This window comes from Oreochromis aureus, linkage group 11 (genome assembly GCF_013358895.1).
Source record: "Oreochromis aureus strain Israel breed Guangdong linkage group 11, ZZ_aureus, whole genome shotgun sequence".
Lineage (NCBI taxonomy): Eukaryota > Metazoa > Chordata > Actinopteri > Cichliformes > Cichlidae > Oreochromis > Oreochromis aureus.
In genome coordinates, this window is record NC_052952.1 from 15229501 (window position 1) to 15248524 (window position 19024).

Consider the following 19024-nt stretch of genomic DNA (forward strand, 5'->3'; position numbering starts at 1 on the left):
TGTGATGGAGAATATACATACATGCAAATACAAAAGGTACAGAGCTGGGGTCAATTTTTAGTTGATATATTTAGTGTCTGTGTGTTTTAACTCAATTGACTGAAGGAAAACCTCTATAAACCTCTTTTTGTTTATTCACAGCTCAACCTGCTCCGTTTGCCACCTTCTCTTGACTGCTTCAGTTTCTTTGATTTTAAAAAGAGCTTACAGTGAAGGACATTTCCATAGAGATTATGCATTTTCATTAGCGATTTAGACACTGTGGTCATGTGTGTTGCTTTGGTCCATGAGGGGATGGGCACTTGGGTGAAATGGCCAGAAAGATTCTGTTCGCTTCAGCAGTTTTGCTGGAATGATTGAAAATGTGTGCGAGGGAGCGCGGCACTGGGAATCTTGTATTGCTGTTTCAGGACTTTTTCAGTGTATAGCGGAAAGTGTTTTAGGAGCTATTTTTTGACTTTTTTGACAAAGTTTTTGCTGAAACACCCAAGAATTTTATTTTTATTATTTTTATTATTTTAAGACCACTTTATTTGCATTTGTATGAGTGTGTCAGTGTGTTAGGGTGATTTATTCTGTGTGTTTACATGTGTGGCTTTGCGAACATATGTAAGTGGATAAACCTGCTGCTGAGTGTTGTGGGATTACCTGTTCAGATTAGCCCAGTTAACTCATTTATAAATGTAAAACCCAAACCTGGGATCTCATCAGCCTTTTAATAGGCTTTGAGTTGTTGTTGTAGGCAGATTATATTTGACCTACCTCAGCCAGCACATGCCTTTTGATGCCCTATATATAAGCATTCAACTTTTGTAAACCTTTTACTGGAAAATAGAGTTTTACATGTTGCACTGTAGCTTATGTGAAATTGTTTAGCCATTTGAATTCAGTGTGGTAATGGAGGAAAAACTACTTTACAGAATGCAAATGCGCTAAATGACTAAGATTAGCTGCGTAGCTTGACAATAAGGTCTGCTTGTTGCATCTTTAGGTATTAGGCAAGATGGTGGTATAGTCATGTTAACACCAAGGGCTACTCTTTCTTTTCTGCATTCTCTTTTGTTATGCTCACTTCCCCATTTAGGCCATTTTTAAGAATTACAAACAATTTTAATCAATATAAAGTTAGCACTCCCAGCTAACTTCCTGCTAGCTTACTTGGCAAGTTTTGGCAAGTCTGCTAGCAAACTTGCCAATTCGGTTCCTTACAATGAGCACTAGAAGTTCACACAATTTATTAAAAATGTTGTTTATACCCTAAGTTCCCATCTCATGGCTTGGCTAATGAGATTGAGAAAATGTTTTAATTTCAACAGAGGAGATTAGATATTAGCAGAGGGGCGACATGGCTAACAAAGGGAATAAAAACCCTTCTATTTTGGTCTCTCCAGATATCCATGGAGTACTACCAGTCAATCTGACTAGTAGTTTCTGGTACAGCCTCACATATATATATGTCCAAGTGGATGGAGAAGATGGTACAGTCTGAGGAGGTCAAAAGGGCAGATGGCTGCCGCTCCTTAAGCCTGGTTTTAAAAGGGAGTTTTTCCTCCCCACTGTCACCAAGTGCTTGCTCATAGGGAGTCATCTAATTGAGTTTTCTCTTTATTATTGTAGGTTCTTTACCTTACAAATGTTACTGTTCATGTGATTTGGGGCTATGCAAATGAAATTAAATTGAATTGATGTGACAGACAACAGTGTAAATATGGAGGTATCGAGTATAAAAAATAACCGGTCACATGCATCCATTTATTCATGTAGGTGCCACTGAGGATGGACACAGTGAGTGGTTCATCAAAAAGAACAACTTTAGGGTGATGATGAAGATTTGTGCCCAAGTAGGCCCAGTTAGTCAAAGCTATAAGTAAACTGGGATTACAGGCAGTGGTTTCTTACCGATTTGTTTTGCCCAGTTAAACAGATTCACTAAATTGATTTGAGGTGTTTAATTCTGCTGAATCATGAGGCATCCCAACCACAACTCAATAGTGAAAGCACATCCAAGTTTGTGAACCGTGGCTTCCAAGACACATATGCTAGAGCTTTAAGCCCTCGTTACAGGACTTTTAAGAACTAGTTAAATGTAAGATGTCGTGTATGCCACCAGACTAAGCAGCTCTCTAAAATTTAATTATGAAATCTAAAGTTGATGATGGGCCAGTGAAATGGAGCTACATTAGAGCTGTTTGCCACTTGTGAACGGTCCAGGGGTGTTTTGGTTAAACAGATGAAAAAGGATTTAGTATATTGTAGCTGAAATAAAAGCATTTCCACCTCCATAAATTCTTATATCTCTACTTGATTTTTTCTTTTCTTCTGCAGCTTGTTACTCGCTGTTTCCTGAGCTCTGGACTCCCGCTGTTCCCCTGCAATATCCCACCATTTAATCCCTTTTTACAGTAGAGGCAGCTCTACACTGGGCAAGCAGCGCAATGCTAATAAATTCACCCTTAACAAGATTGCAATTAGCCTATTGAGTCTTTCAACCAACTTCCTTGCCGCTACAAAATTGCCTTGCACAATTACATTTCTGTGACACAGCGCAGTGACAGCTAACCGCCTCAGATTTAAATGTGCTTTGATCCCCTCGCCCTTGGAGCGATGAAGGTCACTCATCCGTTCTCTGTCCACTCTCTGCCTTTTCATCCATACACCATGTGAATATAGCAATGACACCTTCCTCTCCTTGTTTGCCCTTCTGCAGACTGAAGAAGAAGTCTCAGTCGGTGGATATTGCCAGTCAAGGTTTCTCCCCGACACTGGTGCCCGCCTCGCCCCTCAACAAGGCTGCGCCATCTGTTGCCAAGACAACCACCGTCCTCGCGGTGCAGGAAAACAACACCACCAACTCCCAGCGCCGCAGCCCCCGGTGTGGCGAGCTGAAGAGAGGCTACACCATAGGTAAATGACACAGGGGCTGGGGCTGTGATCCTGTCTCTCTGTATGCCAGTGGAGAACATTTTGCCTGAATTTGATGTCCAGTTATTACTTGAGTCAGCATTAAAATGCACCGTCTGAGCTGCTGACATGCATTTCTCACTCAGCTTAGCTTCCCCTTGTCACCTCTTTAGCTGGCTCTCCCCATTACACAACTCCTGATTCATTTCCTTCACATAATTTTTAATCATGTGGCTCTGATGAGATTTGTTCCTGTGATGAATTCTATTTCTGGTGGTGGTGGTGGTGGTGGCGCTGGTGGTGGTGCTGGTGGTGGCTCTGCCTGCTGTGGCTCTCTGTGTCAGCCAGTGGGTTGGTACTATGACAGTTAAGTGCCCTTTAGGGAGCTGACTTTTCGGAGATAATGAAATGAGTGTGAGCTAAACTAATTTCCAAACTGATGAATGCGGTGCATCCTCTGTTCACTTCATTGATGAGATTTACTTCACAAGCTGCTTGGGTCGAGGTTAGAAGGTGGAAGTGTGATCTGCGAGGTATTTCTTGCTGTAGGCTTATTCTACTTTTATTTCACTCTCCCTTTCACACTTCCTTATTCTGGCTTTATTTGATTTTTTTAAAATGTGTGCTTTAAAACAAGTCATACCTAATCCAAATACATTGTTATTTCTGCTTTTGGACTCGATCTTTAATGTAGCAAGCTGATGGAGTTATCCATAGCTGTGGAATCAGATTTGAAGGAGCAGGAAAAAAAGTGACGTAAAGCTCCAAATATGTCAGAAGGAATTTCAGTGAAAAGTGTATAAATATATGAACAGGACATTTTAGTTCAATTTAATAACACTGCAATTAAAATGACTCCTTGGGTATGTAAATTTCAGTGATATGATGCTATTAAGGGCATGGATATATGAGGGAAAAAAAGCATGGAAACAAGAGGAGCACTGATGGAAATTGAAGGCGGTGTAGAGGAGAAATTAAAACCAAAAGACTAAAGAAAGACAAAGTGAGCGTTGACTTTTTAAATAGCTCCTTGCCTGGCACTTAAAATCACCTGGCAGAGCAGAGAGCATTGAGGGCTCTGCCAGATTCTTATGTTTATTGATCAGCTCAGAATTATAATTGAAACGATGATATTTACTTATTTTACTCCCCCGACTTTGTTTTCCTGAATGGATTAAATGGCTTTCATAAAATACATGAATAAGAAAACAGGAAGCAGCAATAAGATGACTATTGCTACCTTTAACAGCAAGTAGCCTTCTGTACAATAGCTATTATACAATACAACAGAGAATTTCTTCAGAATATCACTTTTTATATAATGGACTGTATGGTGTGGTCAGTATTATTAGCCCTGTGAAAAACTGAGCTTTTTATTGAGCCATAGCAGAAACCACTGATGTGCACTGTAACTTACTGTAAAATTAAGTTAAAACTGAGGATTATCTTCCAGTTAACATACAGTGTAAAAACTTCAGCAAAGGTTCAAGTTGTCACTCTAGAAAACATCAAGGCAAAAACTAAAGAAATCAGTTTAGATTTGAGAAAACAAATTGTTGATACTCACAAAGCAGGAGATGGACATACAGAGTTATCACAGTGCTTCTAAGTGTCAAAAACTGGAGTGAGATATATCATCAAGAGAGCCACATAGTGCAGAAGAAGCCTAGCAGAGGTAGGAAGCCAAAGATTTCAAAAACTGATGAGAGATGTGTCTAAACAACTGCCAACACAAGACTGAATGACTTAGCCAAGTCGGGAATTGTAGTCTCAAAGAAGATAATAAAATGCTGCACAGGAAGGGTCTGTAAGGTAGGAGACCAGGAAAACCTCCACTTCTGCAGAAGAGACACCTACAAGCCAGACTGAAGTACGCTAAGGACAACCTGGAGAAAGATCATGCTTACTGGAACGCGTCCTCTGGACAGATGACACGAAACTAGAGTTCTTTGGTCACAGAGACCAAGCAGTCAGCACCAAAACTGGGTCGTTGCTGTGAGTGACTTATGTTGTGTGCTTGACAACAACCAACAAAACATATGTGGCTCCTGGACAGGAGCTACCTCTAGAAGACCAAAGTGAACATTACTGGCTGGTGTTACGAAATCAGTTTTACCCCAGTTCTTTTATTCGTCGAGGGATCCAGAAAATGGCACCGGAACTCAGAAGTCATTATTCATCTTTATTCATCTTCATTTAAGCATGCACTTCTAGAAGGGAAGACGAGGCCAGTGTCCCTCTGAAACAATCTTCACCCCTTTGTTAGTTCCAGGCAGCTTTATAGAGGCGACCCCATCATAAATCCCCCACAGTGTGCTGCAAACTCTGTATGTCTGTGTGTGTATGCACGAGCACGTGAGTGCCTGTGTGTGCGCGTACCCGCGTGTCTATGTGAGTGCTCGTGAGTGACTGTGTGTGCATACCTGGTATGTGCGTGCACGTGAGTGAGTGTGCATATAGGTGTGGGAGTATATCAGTTAAAACACTGTGGGTATGTGTCTCTTCCTAGGGGCCATAAATACCATCTCCCCTCCAGACCACAGTTATCCAGTTACAAATCTACTTCTAAGCTCATGACACAATCAGGCCTTTGTTTATATCCAGGGCAGTGTCAGTGTCTCTACCATAATTCTACATTCTATCTTAACACATTTCTAAACTCTAAAGCAAACTAAACATTCCTACATGTCTAAACTCTAAAATAAGCTAAACATTTCTACACTGGCCTGCACAAAGCCCTGACTTGAATCCAAATGAAAATTTGTGGGGTGAATTGAAGACCAAGGTTCATGTCAGAAAACCATCAAATCTGTAGGCGCTTTAGAAATTCTCAAAAGTAGAACGTGCTGGGATTGCTCAGGAGACAAGCGTGAGATTACATCAAATGACTTCAGGCTGTTATCCAGAAAAAAGGATACACAGCTGAGTATTAGCATCGGGGGGGGCTAATAATTCTGTCCTCATCTGTAGGAGTAGGGAGTAGTGAAGGAGTGAATGATTTGGGATAAGGTAAAAGGTCACTGTGACCTCACACAGTTTTGCACATTCATTAGCTGGTTGTAACAAACTTTAACAGAAACATTTATGCAGCTACAACATTTTATAGCCAAAACAGCAAAGGTCAAATCTAGACAAACGTGGATGTAAATTACACCATGACTGACAAGCAAAGGCATACAACTGTAGGATGGCAGTTGTAGTCTGATGCCCTTGCAGCTCTATTATTAGAGTTCTTGGTACATTTGAATTTCACTTCATGGCTGAGCATACAGTCTGATTAATCATGTAAATCAGTGCAGCAGCAGTGGCTATTCTGCAGGGAGAGGACAGCTTTAGGGTTGAGTTGCTGCAGGACCGTGCCTCTTTAGGGTCTGAGCAGGCACAATTTGGCTCAAGGTGTGCCGCTCTGCCGGTGCCACACCAGTGAACTTTCTATAGTGATCACACATTGACGCTGCTGCTTTAAGCAGGGCGTTGAGCGAAGAACGGATTGATCGATCAGCTCAGTCGGCAATAATCAATAGAGGAAATTGTGGGATAAAAGCTTGGCACGACAGGTGGACTGGCTGTTGACAGTTCGGCCCGCTCTTGTCATCCATTACCAATTCAATGGCAGCTGCTGGCTCTTTGTAAAAGCACAGGGTTGGAAGTCACAGTCATTCAACCATTAAATGAAATGCGACCGTGACTTATTGTGCTTTTACGGCTTTTAACTACAAAGTAACAAATTGTACAAGCTTCCAAAGCATGAGTCATAGCAGTTAATCATTTGCTCTGGCTAGCGTTGGCCTAGATAAACCACAATTAGATCAAGGCCTGACTTTTCACATGACTACAGAAATACTGCATCTGCCAGTCATTTACACAGCTGGATCACATAATGAGACATTGATGAGCGACTGTCCCATCTCTCTATTTCTTATCGCGATTGGATGTGGAGCCCTGTGGCATTTTTAAACCCAGGCCAGGCTGCTCCTGCAGGGATGATCATGCTAATTTATTCTAATGGGATAGCAATAATGTGGCAGGCCGCTCGCTGCGCTTGTCTGCCAAGCTTCAGACAGACCTGTCATTAGAGGCACATAGCAGATTCACAACAGACGTTTTAATAACCCAGCCAATGAGCCTCCTACCAAGGCGACGCCACCTCTGAGGGTAAGTGTTGATGGTGTTCTTCAATTAAAAGTGCTACAGTCACTGCTGCATCCTGTAACTCAGAACGAGGAGAGAGCGAGCAGCGTCCAGACATGACGTTGATGAGGATCAGCCATTGCTCAGACTGCTTATTTCATTACGTGATTTGCTCAAGAAGAATTGATGGGTAGCTGTATAACTCTACATACATGCTGAAGGAGAAAAAAGGGTGTAACCAGAACAAAAAATAATAAAGAAGTAAAGAAAAGGAAATAAGAAGACAAAAGGGAAAATGAGAGGGGAATACACAGAGAAAAGAGAGGATGTGGAAGAGAGAAGTGGCAAAAGTAGGAAAGGAGTGTAAGGGGAAAAGAAGAGAAGCAAGGAAAAAGAAAGGAATGGGATGCAGAAAGCGGGTAGAGGCAAATGAGAGTAAAGGAAAGGAAAACACTGAAAGGGAGGAAGAAGTTAGAGGAGAGAAACAATGGGTAAACAATGGAAAAGAAAAAGGAAAGGAAAGGAAATGAACAGGTTTTACAGGAGAGTAAATAGGGAAGGAGAGAAGAGTGATGGAAGAGAAGGCTAAGGAAATTTGACACGAACAAAGAATGAATGGGGGAAATGAAAAATGAAAGGAAAGAGAGAAGGTAGGAGAAAGCAAAGAAACTGCTAATGAAGGAAGGGGGGAAGTGGAAGGAGAGGAAAATATAAGCTGTGAAAGGGGTAAGCTAAGCAAAGAGACGACTGAGGAGGAAATTTAAAGAAGGGAAAAGAAGAAGGCAAAGGAAACGAGATAAAAGGAAGTGAAAGGAGGAGAAATGATTGGTGCTATAACGAAGGAAAGTAAAACTAAAGAGAGGGAACAAGTGCAAAGATTGGCAATAGAGAGGAAATGAAAGGAGAAAAAAAAAGGAGAGGCAAAGGAAAGATTCTTGAGGGAACGACACTTGACACCAGCTCTCCCCAGAGTCCCGGCTTCTCCGTCTGACAGCCTCCTAGTCCTACTGCCACGTCTGACCTTTACATCATTATAGCGAGCCTCGAGCCTGCACTCCAGAGCTTGGCGAGAGAATGCCAAACAGGAGATGAACCTTGTGTCCCCGCAACTGTAGACTCATTAAGGATGACTTACCGTGTTCCTGCCTACAACAAGCGCATGCGAAAACTGCTTCATCACACTGTGCTCTCATTGCCGTACAAGTGCTCTTCAATCTCTTTATTCTCCGGGGCTGACTCATGCGCTCCATGCCTATATGGAAGCACACATGGGTCTGACTCTGCCTATGTTTGTGTACTGTCTCAAGTTAAATATGGAGACGGATTATGGCTATAAGGCATCTTTGTATGGACGCAAAGGCAGAGCCCGGCACAGCATGTCACCGCACCTAATGGCTTCTAAGAGGAGAGCTGTATCCCCCATTCCTGTTATTTCTGCTCTTTCTACCATTTCATTCCCCAGTGTCTCCTCTGCTTTCCCGCCTATTCCAACCACCCCCCATGTCTCACTCTCTCTGTCTTCACAGTCTCTACCTTGTTATGCTCTAATGTATTTCCTGTGTTTCTGACCGGGGGGTACCGGCAGAAGGGTAATCTGTCTCAAAGACAGACGGACAGCTCCACAACAGATTGCTACAAACTGTGGCACCAACCGCCGCTGAAGTGCTGGAGAGGGGCATTTTATCACATTACGATCTAGTTGGGCTTAATTTCTTAACTAAGACAGCTAAACTTATGCTCATGCACATATCTGCACATGTGAGCAGACCGTTGCCTACAATAGTTAAAACAGGACCTGTTCATAGAGGGTTTGATATGCAACTTTTTTAAAAGCAAAAATTATCATCAGTGTTTTCTAAATTTACAATGGAATCTTTACGTTTGTTTTTGGTTTAAGTGTGCGACGCTATAAACTAGTTATCTATTGATTATTGATGGAGAACAATCAGACTATCACAGCAGTCAGTCAGAGCCTGTTTCTGAATTCCCATCAGGATCCATCATGAATAATTTCCTTTTAAACAAGGTAAACTGTGTGAAATTATTCGAGTGCTGCTGTGCACACCTCGGTGAGCACTAGCGGCTTGCAGGCAGAAGCAGAGGCTCGACTTTGCCGGCGTAGCATTGTATCGACGGCAGCTGACAGAGGAAATGCTAATAAACAAGGCGGGTGTGCACATGGCGGCGTAACCTAACACCCCGAGAGCGGCGGACCCTGCCACCGCCACCTTCTGACTGATTATTCCCCTGTTAGTTATTCATTGGATTCTCACTGGAGGGTCGAAGAGGGGGAGGAGTTGGTGTAGCGGTCAGAATCCCATTAGCAGCTATTCACAAGATCGAAGGAAGTGTCAGGTTGAGCATTGAAGCTGGTGTCTTGTTGCTCCTTTACTACTTGTGCTTGTGTTTGTGTGTAAAGCCATCACTACAGCAATTGTCCTTGAAAATAGTACAGTTTTTCCCCAGTCCCCAGCAGCAGCAGCATAGTCACAGCATGATGTAGCAGGAGGAGCTAATCGTTACAGCGGCTGACAGTTACAGCCAGCGCCGCAAGTGCTATACTTGTGTCACTCTTGGTTTCTGTGTTTGATGTAATTGTCTCAGGTGGCACATCTCTTGTGTTTACACATCCGGACTGTAGCCAGGGGTGGCAATTACACACAAGGCTCTTTAAGACATCCCCTCTGCTCTTTTTCTAGTAAAACGAGACAAACTTGGATTTCTGAAAACAGAAAAGAGAGATAAAAGAGATGAAAGCAGTGTAGTGGAGCATTCTGTTTCATTTGCAAATTGATTAACGGGGAACTCCCAAAATTGTGCAGTCCAAAAGTCTCAGACATGCGGTGGTAGACGGGGAAGTTGGCAGTGAGGCAAAGAGTCCAAATAAAGACAAGACAAAAGACGAACTCCTGAAAATGATCCAAAGGGTCATATCCAAGGAAAAAATGGCAAAAGCACTAGGAATACAGTATGTGGAGTGTTGGAAACTTTGACAAGAACAAGATGACAAAGACAACTGGGGAGTCTATATATATTACTGGTGGATGATCAACTGACTGAAACTACGTAATGATATTTCATTCTGTAGAGTCAGCTGTCTTCCTTTATCTTTTTGTGTTTGCTCTTACCAGTTACAGCTACTGCTGAGTCCACGAGGAACTCAGAATTCCATAATCCCCAATTGGCCCTGGGATGCATTGATACATGTTTTGTGGCTCCTATTCTGCAGTAGTGAAATATCTGGATCTAAAGACTTTCTTAACCAGTTCAATTTTCAATCCAATTTTATTTATATAGTATCAAATCATAACAATAGTCACCTGAAGTTGCTTTATATTGTAAGGGAAAGACCCAACAATAATACAGAGAAAACCCCAACAATCACATCAGTGCGAGCAAGCACCTGGCAACAGTGGGAAAGAAAACTCCCTTTTAACAGGAAGAAACCTCCAGCAGAGCCAGGCTCAGGGAGGGACAGCCATCTGCCATGACCTGTTGGGGGTGAGGGGGAGGGAGATGGGATGAAAAAAAAGTGTCCATTACAACCAGAAAAGATGCTAAGAGTTGGTGTCAGGGCTGATCCAGAAACATTTTCATGGATCATTAGCCGTGAATGAAGGCAATAAGAGTCTGTGCTGTTACAAACCTTTGCCTTCTAGTGTTGCTGCTAGCTGCCTTAATGACAGACACGAGAGTGCTTGAGAGTGAAAATGACTTTGAGAAAATCTGCAGAATTAGATTTTCTGAGCTGCTTATGATGCCATAACTAATATTTCTCCTCTGTTTTTGTCATCAGGAAAGATCAGAGTACATATATTTTCAGGACGCTGCTTCTTATCACCATGTAAAACCCAGCGTTTCTATGGTCACATCGTTTCCAACAGTCGAGAGGTGAACGTCTCAGATGCAGGAGGATCATTTTTATTGTGTATATATACCTGCTTTAATATTTTCACCACCAGGGGGTAGCGTGTTTCCAGAAAGTTTTTAGTGCAGTCAGAAGTAAGTTCGTAGTTTATAGTCCATTTCTCTAAATACCTGCACTTCTACATTAGCATCAGTGCTTTCTCTGCATCCAGCGATTTTTCTTCTTCTTCACATGTTGTACTCAGGTTGTCCCCTCTAAGCTTCCTCCTGGATCTCGGTACTTCCAGGAGTAGCTGGTCAGCTGACCTAAGAGACCAACAGGGTGTGTAGGGATGAAGAAGCTCAGAGAGGTAAGGCAGGGCAAGATTGGGAAAGCATTAAAAAACAAACATAAGAATTTTAAAATGAACTCTAAAAGACACAGGGAGCCAGTGCAGCGAGGCCAGCACAGGGGTTATATACTCTGTTGTTCGAGTTCCTGTTAGCAGTCGTGCAGCAGCTGCAGATGTGAGAGCAACGACTGACTGACTCTCGCTGACTCCTGCATTTCTTCCACTGGGTCTCACGTTTTTTTCAATCCACACAGTTTTTATATTTGTGAAAAAAAAAAGAGAAAAAGTGAGCGTAGTTAGTGAGTACAGTGTGGTTCATGTGTCAGACATGTAATTTTCACTAAAAAGGTGCAATTTTGAGTCCCTGCTTTCAAATAATTGCCTAATGGCCACTTGTTCCGTTTTATGCAAGTAAGAGGTATGTTTGTCATATATCTGTCTGATATACATTTCTGTAAAGATTAGGTTGATATAACCGTTCTGTTAGTTTTCTGTAGAACTTCAGAAGTGGTATTTGTGGTCTGGAAAGAGAGTTTGGCAACATTTGTTTTATTAGAATTGCATTTCATAAAGATGAGTCAAACTTTAAACCAGACAAATGGAAATATCCTCACTCACTGCTGAGCTGTTATTACAGGCCTTGTATGATGCAGACTATAAGGACAAAGGAGGACACTCTTCTGCTATGAAATCCACCTTAAGTGTGAGTTGCCGCTATGCTTTGCATCAGTATCAAACCTTTATATGTTCTCCCCTGAGTGAATAAGAATGACAGAGGGATTGGATGAACGTTTGTCAGCGAGAATACCCGTTAAAATGAGAAGGGAGAGAGGGAGAGTAAGAGCCATCGGTCACGCTCTGGCAGCAGCACCCACAGCCATGCCAGGGTGCTTTTGCCAGCGGTGCTGCTTGTGTGCGCTGAGATAAGCTCAAGCCTTCCTGCCTTGGCGGTATAGGCCGGTCACGTAGAACCAGAAGGCAGCTTAGCCCCACTGCAAATCCAGCAAAGTGTCTTACTTTGACTTCCTCCCACACAGCCTTGTCTCCTCATTCTCTGGCTTTCTCAGGGTTTCAAGGTTTCTCTCTCCTCAGTGTCTCCCAACTCTGTTTGACAATGCATGTTCACTATAGAGATCGGTGTTTATCCTTCCTAGGAACCACTGAATTAGCAGAAACATGGAAGAGGTGCAAAGATGTGAGTCATGCAGATGTTTGGTGAGGAACTACAGCTGGCACGTTTGTAGCATTCAGAGTTTTAAGGTTTGAGACTGTTGGCTGAATTTTTAATTTTTTTAGCCATGTTCAATATGAAGATCCCTTAAAAGGCGAGCCATTTCGCACCAAGCAGGGTAAAACTAGATATACAGGTGAAGACAAAATTCTTACCAGAAGTATGAAATTGAAAGTTTTTCTTAAAACTTTGTGCGCAATGGGATTCAGCAGGTGGGGGAACCCTAAAATCAATTGTTTATCCTGCACTAACCTGCAGAGTATTTTCATGCAACCTTTAAATAACACAGTTGGTCTACCTCAGTTTGTTTCACAATATGAAAAAGCATAATGTCACATGTACAGACCCAATATCTGATTTAAAAGCACGAGGACTTACATGTAAGCTTTACATATCCAGTTTATTGAATCCCACTGAGCAGTCCTTACCTTTAAATCTAACCTCTCTTCTTCCTCTCCTGTCTTTCTTTCTTATCTTTCTCCATCTCTGAGTGAAGTTACTCTCTGTCTTTTCTCCTCCTGTGAAATACAGCAGCTGGACTTTTAGCTAGCAACACACTGTGTGACAAACTGCACACAAACAGTGTGTGTGTTTGCTGAGGTTTATTAAGCTGATAGAAACGTTGCATTTGAAATTACATGCCACATAAAAAGTATTGCTCCCTTTATGCTCACTCGTCTTGTTCTAGCGAGATGCTGAAGTATGTGACCGCAGCTTATGGACACTTGCAATCATTCCTGTGCTCTGCCAAAAAGTAAAAACACCGGCCTACTTTGGCACACGGTTTTGCATCTTTCATATCTTTTTGTGCGACATCCCCTGGCGATTAATATGCGAACAGGATTGCCTCTTATGCCTTAATGCTCAGGCTCAAATTGGTTCGATGTTTGATGGCCTGCAGTGAAACCTAAAGTAACGACCCTGTTTTGAAAATGTAAGAAGCAGAAAGTATCGATATTTATTTAAAAATGTAGAGACTAAATATAAAAAGTTGTCAGACAATAATTACTCAAGTAAAGTCCAGATACCTGAAATTTCTATTTAAGTACAGTAACAAAGTATTTGTACTTTGTTATTTACCACCTCTGATAATAATAGAATTATTTCACAAAAAACAGACAAATTACCAAGATCAGTATTATTAGCTGGAAAAAGAACTGACATTTTCTTAACCATTGCACAAACCACTGCTGTGCAATGATGTGCTTTAACTCTGTAACACTCAAAGCTTGTAAAATCAAGTTAAAACTTAAGATTTTCTTCCAATTTACACCCAGTATTAAAACCTCAAGAGTTTGACCTGTCAGAAGCTACTAAAAACTAAAGAAATGAGCTTAGAAATGAGAAAAAGACTTGTGGTTGCTCACAAAGTAGAAGGTGGATATACAAAGTTGTCACAGCTTTTCCAAGTGTCAAGAACTGGAGTGAGATGTACCATCAAACAATTCAAAGAGAGCCACATAGTACAGAACAAGCCTGGCAGAAGTAGGAAGCCTTCAAAGACTGTAAAGCAAACTAGTGAGAGATGTGTCTGAAGACCCCAGAACGACTGCCAAGATATGAATAAAAGTCAAGAGTCAATAAGAGTCAGCAGTCCTGACTTGGCTGACTGTGAGCCTGCAGACTGAAGTGTGCTAAGGACAACCTGGAGAAAGGCTATCCATACTAGAATCGCGTCCTTTGGTCAGATGAGACTAAACTAGAACTTTGGCCAGAGAGAGCTAATGTTAGAAGAAAGAAGGGAGAGGCGTACAACCCAAAGAACACCATCCCCACAGTGAAACGCGGAGGTGGCAGTATCTTGCTGTGGGTATGCCTCAGTGCATCTGGAACTGGGAATTTCAATTTCAACTCCTTTAAGTTGGAAGGAATAATATGTGAAGATTTTGGAAGAAAACCTCAAGTAGTCAACAGCAAAACTGGATCCCTAAAACATGCGTTGCTCCTTGAGAAGAACTACCTCCAACTCTGAATTTAATACCACTGAAAATGTGTGGAATGAACTGAAGACTAAGAACAAGCCAGAAGACCATCGAATCTGGAAGAGATTGAGAGATTCACCAAAGAAGAATAGGCTGGGATTGCTCAGGAAACTATAACAAACAACTGACTATTAGCATCCGGTGGGATAATAATTCTGTCCTCATCTGTATTGTCTTCAGAGATTGGTTATGGACAGTGTAATACAAGGGTTACAACAGGATCTATAGAGAAGATTTGCAACTTTATGTGATGCAGAGTTGGCAGTTGGTCGTGTTTTAAATCAGTTTTAAACTACAAACTGTAAAAACTACAAACCTTGCTTAGTTAGCTTAGAAATGTGTTCACATTTAAACAGATATGTCTAGATATTCTATATTCACTGTTAAAATAGAGTTTACTATCAAAGCCATTGTTAAAAACTGAGCTCTGTGCAGGTAACTGAAAGTTTAACTCCTATTCACAGCTATGCAGCCACATGAACAAGGCGCCTCACACACACACACACACACACACACACACACACACACACACACACACACACACACACACACACACACACACACACACAGCAGTCTCTGCACACACACTAGGGGTTAAGGCAGTTTGGGTAATATTGTACAAGAACTTTGACAGTTAATCCTGTGAAAGCAGCTGTGCCTACAGGGTAGCACAGTCTACACTGCATGTTGATAAGAAAAGCCTCACAACAGCATGCCCCCAGGGCCGCATTTATACTGAGCAGCACCAGAAGCAGTCAAATCACACTGTTCTTGCAAACCTTAATTGGGATATCTGATACTTGTGGATGAGCTTGTTTTCTGTCTGTAAACAACAAAGCAGCGATTAGTTTTATTCAGGTACTGCTTGTGATAGCACCTGCAGTGTTTTTGAGTTTGATGTAGACGCGTCACGATGTGCGTCCATGCACTTTGAGGCCATGCACAAGCAGTGTTTACATGCATGTACATGCCTGATTTGATATATCTGCACTCCAATATGAGAGAGGTGGACAGACACATGCACCTCAGACACGCACAGACACCCAGGAGGCCTCAGGAACCACTTTCACAAAGGTTAATAGTATGCTTTAGTCATCCCCAGACAGCAATAGAGCTGCTTTGACGTTAACTTGGTTACAGGGAGGGAATGTCACCTCTGTTTTACCAGGTTTTGACTTTTTCCTTGTGCTTATTATTCTCGGAGCCCTCTCCACGTTCTTATCCAGACCAGACTATCTGCTCTGCGGAATTAATCACATCCCATTGGTGCCCTCTAAACTTCCTCTTTGTATCATGATTGCAAACAATAGGAGTTAAAAGGTGACTTGGATGCAAATGATATTTTCTGTGTTGAAATGGTTGGTCGTATTGCAAAGCCAGACGAAGCGGCTCACAACCAAATTTATGCAGGCATTGGACATCTCTGGTTCCATCAATATTACACTAATTAGGCTGCATCCAGAGTGAATTAAGGTGAACATCCATTTAGCCAAACGCCGTGTTTATAGAAGAGGAGGCATTGTTACACCTGTAGTTTAAAAAGAAGGAGTTGCAGCTGCTGCATGCAAAAGCTATGAAACCTGTCTGCTGTGGACGGACTCGTGTATGCAGGACAGACATGCACCTAAGAGGATAAGAGGTTCACTTATCCTTAGACTGTCTCAATGTTACACGGATCACAATGATGTTAGCCCTGTCGCAAATGGCCTTTAATATATTTATCTGACATTTGTCATTCCTGAATGTCCCCAGAGATGACGCGTGCACTCCCTAAATCAGTTCTGTGCACCTTTTGTGCCCTTAGTTTTTCAAAAGGAAATGATATTAACTTCAAACAGACCTTCACATTCCCCTGTTTCAAGGACACTTAATGTAGATTTTTATCCACAGCATAGTATGCTGTCATATGTATGACTCAACACTGTGTAGATCTAAATCGCTGCCCTGAATCACAGCTTGGCCAGCAGCAAAAGCCACAGAGATTTGTAGCCACCAAGGCTGCTGTTAGGTTTTTTTTCTTCCCCTTCTCCTTTTTTTTTTCACTTTGACAGAAACAAAAACATTAACGTTTTCTTCTGGAGTGAAAGAAAGCAGTGCAAGGAAAAGAGGGTGAATTTACTGCAGCACCACTATAAAAGATCTGTGGGTCGGATTTATTGGCCTGCCGGTGTAATTACGTTGACCGGGGAGTCTCTCGGTGGCCCTCTTCTCTTTGGGCTCAATTTATAAATGCCACAGAGCCAGTAATCCCACTGTTTCCCCACTTAGTTTGGAAAGGGCTGTAGCCATCCCCTGGCTAGGATTGATTACATATAGCTCAAATGAAGAGTAAGCAGTTTTCCACTGTCGAACGCCAGGACCGGCCCCAGCTATTGATTCATTTTACAGCGGAGGGAAAATAAGATCTGCCACTTCGCATAATGGTTGATATTTGTTTCTCTTTGCTCGTGAATTTATGGGCTGCCGTTATTTAAGAACGGCTCTATTTCCCCAGTATCTAATGTACATACTAAAAACAGAAGAAACCCTGCTTATGCGACGGCAGGCGCTGTAAAGCATTATTACTCAGTGCCTTTAAGGAGTCGATAAATCTCCCAGTTATGGATGATATTTATGGAAAAAGTAACCGAATTTACAGCAGCACTGGAATCTGATTGCTCGTACGAAACACTACAAGTTGTGTTAATGTGGATCCTTAATGATATACAACTGTTTGATCTGTGTCTTGCATTGTTCATTGGTAATCTTTTTCAGACATTTTCTATGACATTTTTGATGCAGCTGAAAATGGTTATTATTATCATCATCAGCGATAATAATAATATTAATAATGATACAACTTTGCTGTCATCCCAATTGTTTTGTTTTTAGACATTATTCATGCAATAGGCACTCAGCAGAGTAATGTTCATTGTTACTGCCAGACTCCACCTTTCCTACACTGAAATCAGATGTTATCTTATTAGGGGATTTACGTGAAGTACAGTGGTTGTAAATCTGGTTGTACTCATTTTAAATGGGTATTGTTGAATTCAACTCCACTGTTTACGTTTTACTATCCAGTTTCATATATTGTCATAACTTTCCAGTCAGCTTGAATGTCGTGTTTTATTGGAGGAATTCCACGGATACAATGTTATTATGACAAAAACAAATGGATAATGAATATTTGCTAATTTTTGGTAAAGTACAAGACTAGAAGTATTTTTTCCATATTTTTATGGCTGTGTTACTGCAGAGTGAGCAATCACTTTCATTTTTGTAGCATCCATTGTACTTGTGGCTTTTATCCCATCAGTGGATATAATGACAAGAGATGGGAAAATTTGGCCGAGCAATCAACGGCTAGAATCGCGACTCATCCACATCCACCTTGAGCTCTTCTTCCTGGCCTGATTAGAATGTGGAATACTTTATATTATAAATGCTTCTGGGGCCATGTTTGCCATGTACTGGTTTATTCAAGAGGAAGAATAGCTGGGGGACAGGATTTAGTCGGCCAGCACAGTACGCTGCCTTTTCGCCACACGGGTCATTGCTCTGGACATTTGCTGGATGGCAGGGTTCTGGAAAACTGTCACAAAGAAGTGAAGCAGCAGAAGCTACATACATCAAGTTTGAGCTCTACAAAGTATTGGTACAGCAGGGGAAAACACACAGCCATCAAAGAACAAAGCTGTTATGAAAATTGGCTTGAAATGGCTCTTCTTGGTTTTGATTCAGTTGAATTCCTATCGGTTATTTAGGAGAAGTGAGTTGTCTTTGGTTTCGCTACTGACTTATCTGAAATCTATTTTTGCCTTTGCAATTTATTTTGCTTTGTAATGCATTTTGTAACTACCCCAAAATACGATTGAATGATGAAGACAAAACAATAAAACCACAGTGGATGCTGAGTCAATGCTGAATGCCTCAGTGCTTAGGTACAATATCTGTCTTTAGACACAACAAAGCAGTGTAAAGTAAAATAAAGTCAAATTTACCCAGAGCTATGTGTTGCAAAGCTGTGATATTATATGTCCAAGCAAACAAATGGAGTGTAGACACAGCTGGTCAGCTCAGGTCTCACTAAAGAAATGACCTTTTCTCACAGTGTTGACCTACAGAGGTCCGGCTCCAGCTCATGCATCTTTAGCCACGGTTCACCAACAGCATTCTTTTTGTTGGTGTTTGTCATGGCTAGACTTTTACAAAAAAAAGTCAATGGTCTCTTCAAAAAAGGGAAATAGTTACCCATCTTGTTTGAAAGTTCCTCTCTCGGTGGTCACCATGCTACTTTCTAAGGGATTTTTTTTTCTTTACATCTGTAGCTGTTTTGTAAGGGGTGGAAGCACTAAGTTTGTGCCACTGGGCCACTGGGCTACATCCATTTATCAGAGAAATGTGTGATTTGTGCAAACAATATGCATCAAATTCTAGATCCACAGCTGTTGTAAGCTAATGTTGCTATTTTTGTCCTTACAAGGAGGGAAAAAACTAGCATAGCTTTGTTCAAAGAAATCAACCAACGTTTTCTAAAGCTAAGTAAAATGGTTCATTCTGCTAATTTAAGCAGGACATCAATTAAAAAAATGTTTAGG

General features: G+C 41.6%; 1 protein-coding gene across 5 annotated transcripts in view; it reads left to right on the forward strand.

Annotated features, from left to right (window-relative positions):
* oxr1a (oxidation resistance 1a) overlaps positions 1-19024 on the forward strand; it is a 168998-nt gene that overhangs the window by 75627 nt on the left and 74347 nt on the right. For all 5 annotated transcript variants that reach the window (XM_039620132.1, XM_039620135.1, XM_039620131.1 and 2 more), the window contains exon 3: positions 2708-2904. In XM_039620132.1, coding sequence (XP_039476066.1) covers positions 2708-2904 — 197 coding nt within the window. The remainder of the gene's footprint in view (positions 1-2707; positions 2905-19024) is intronic.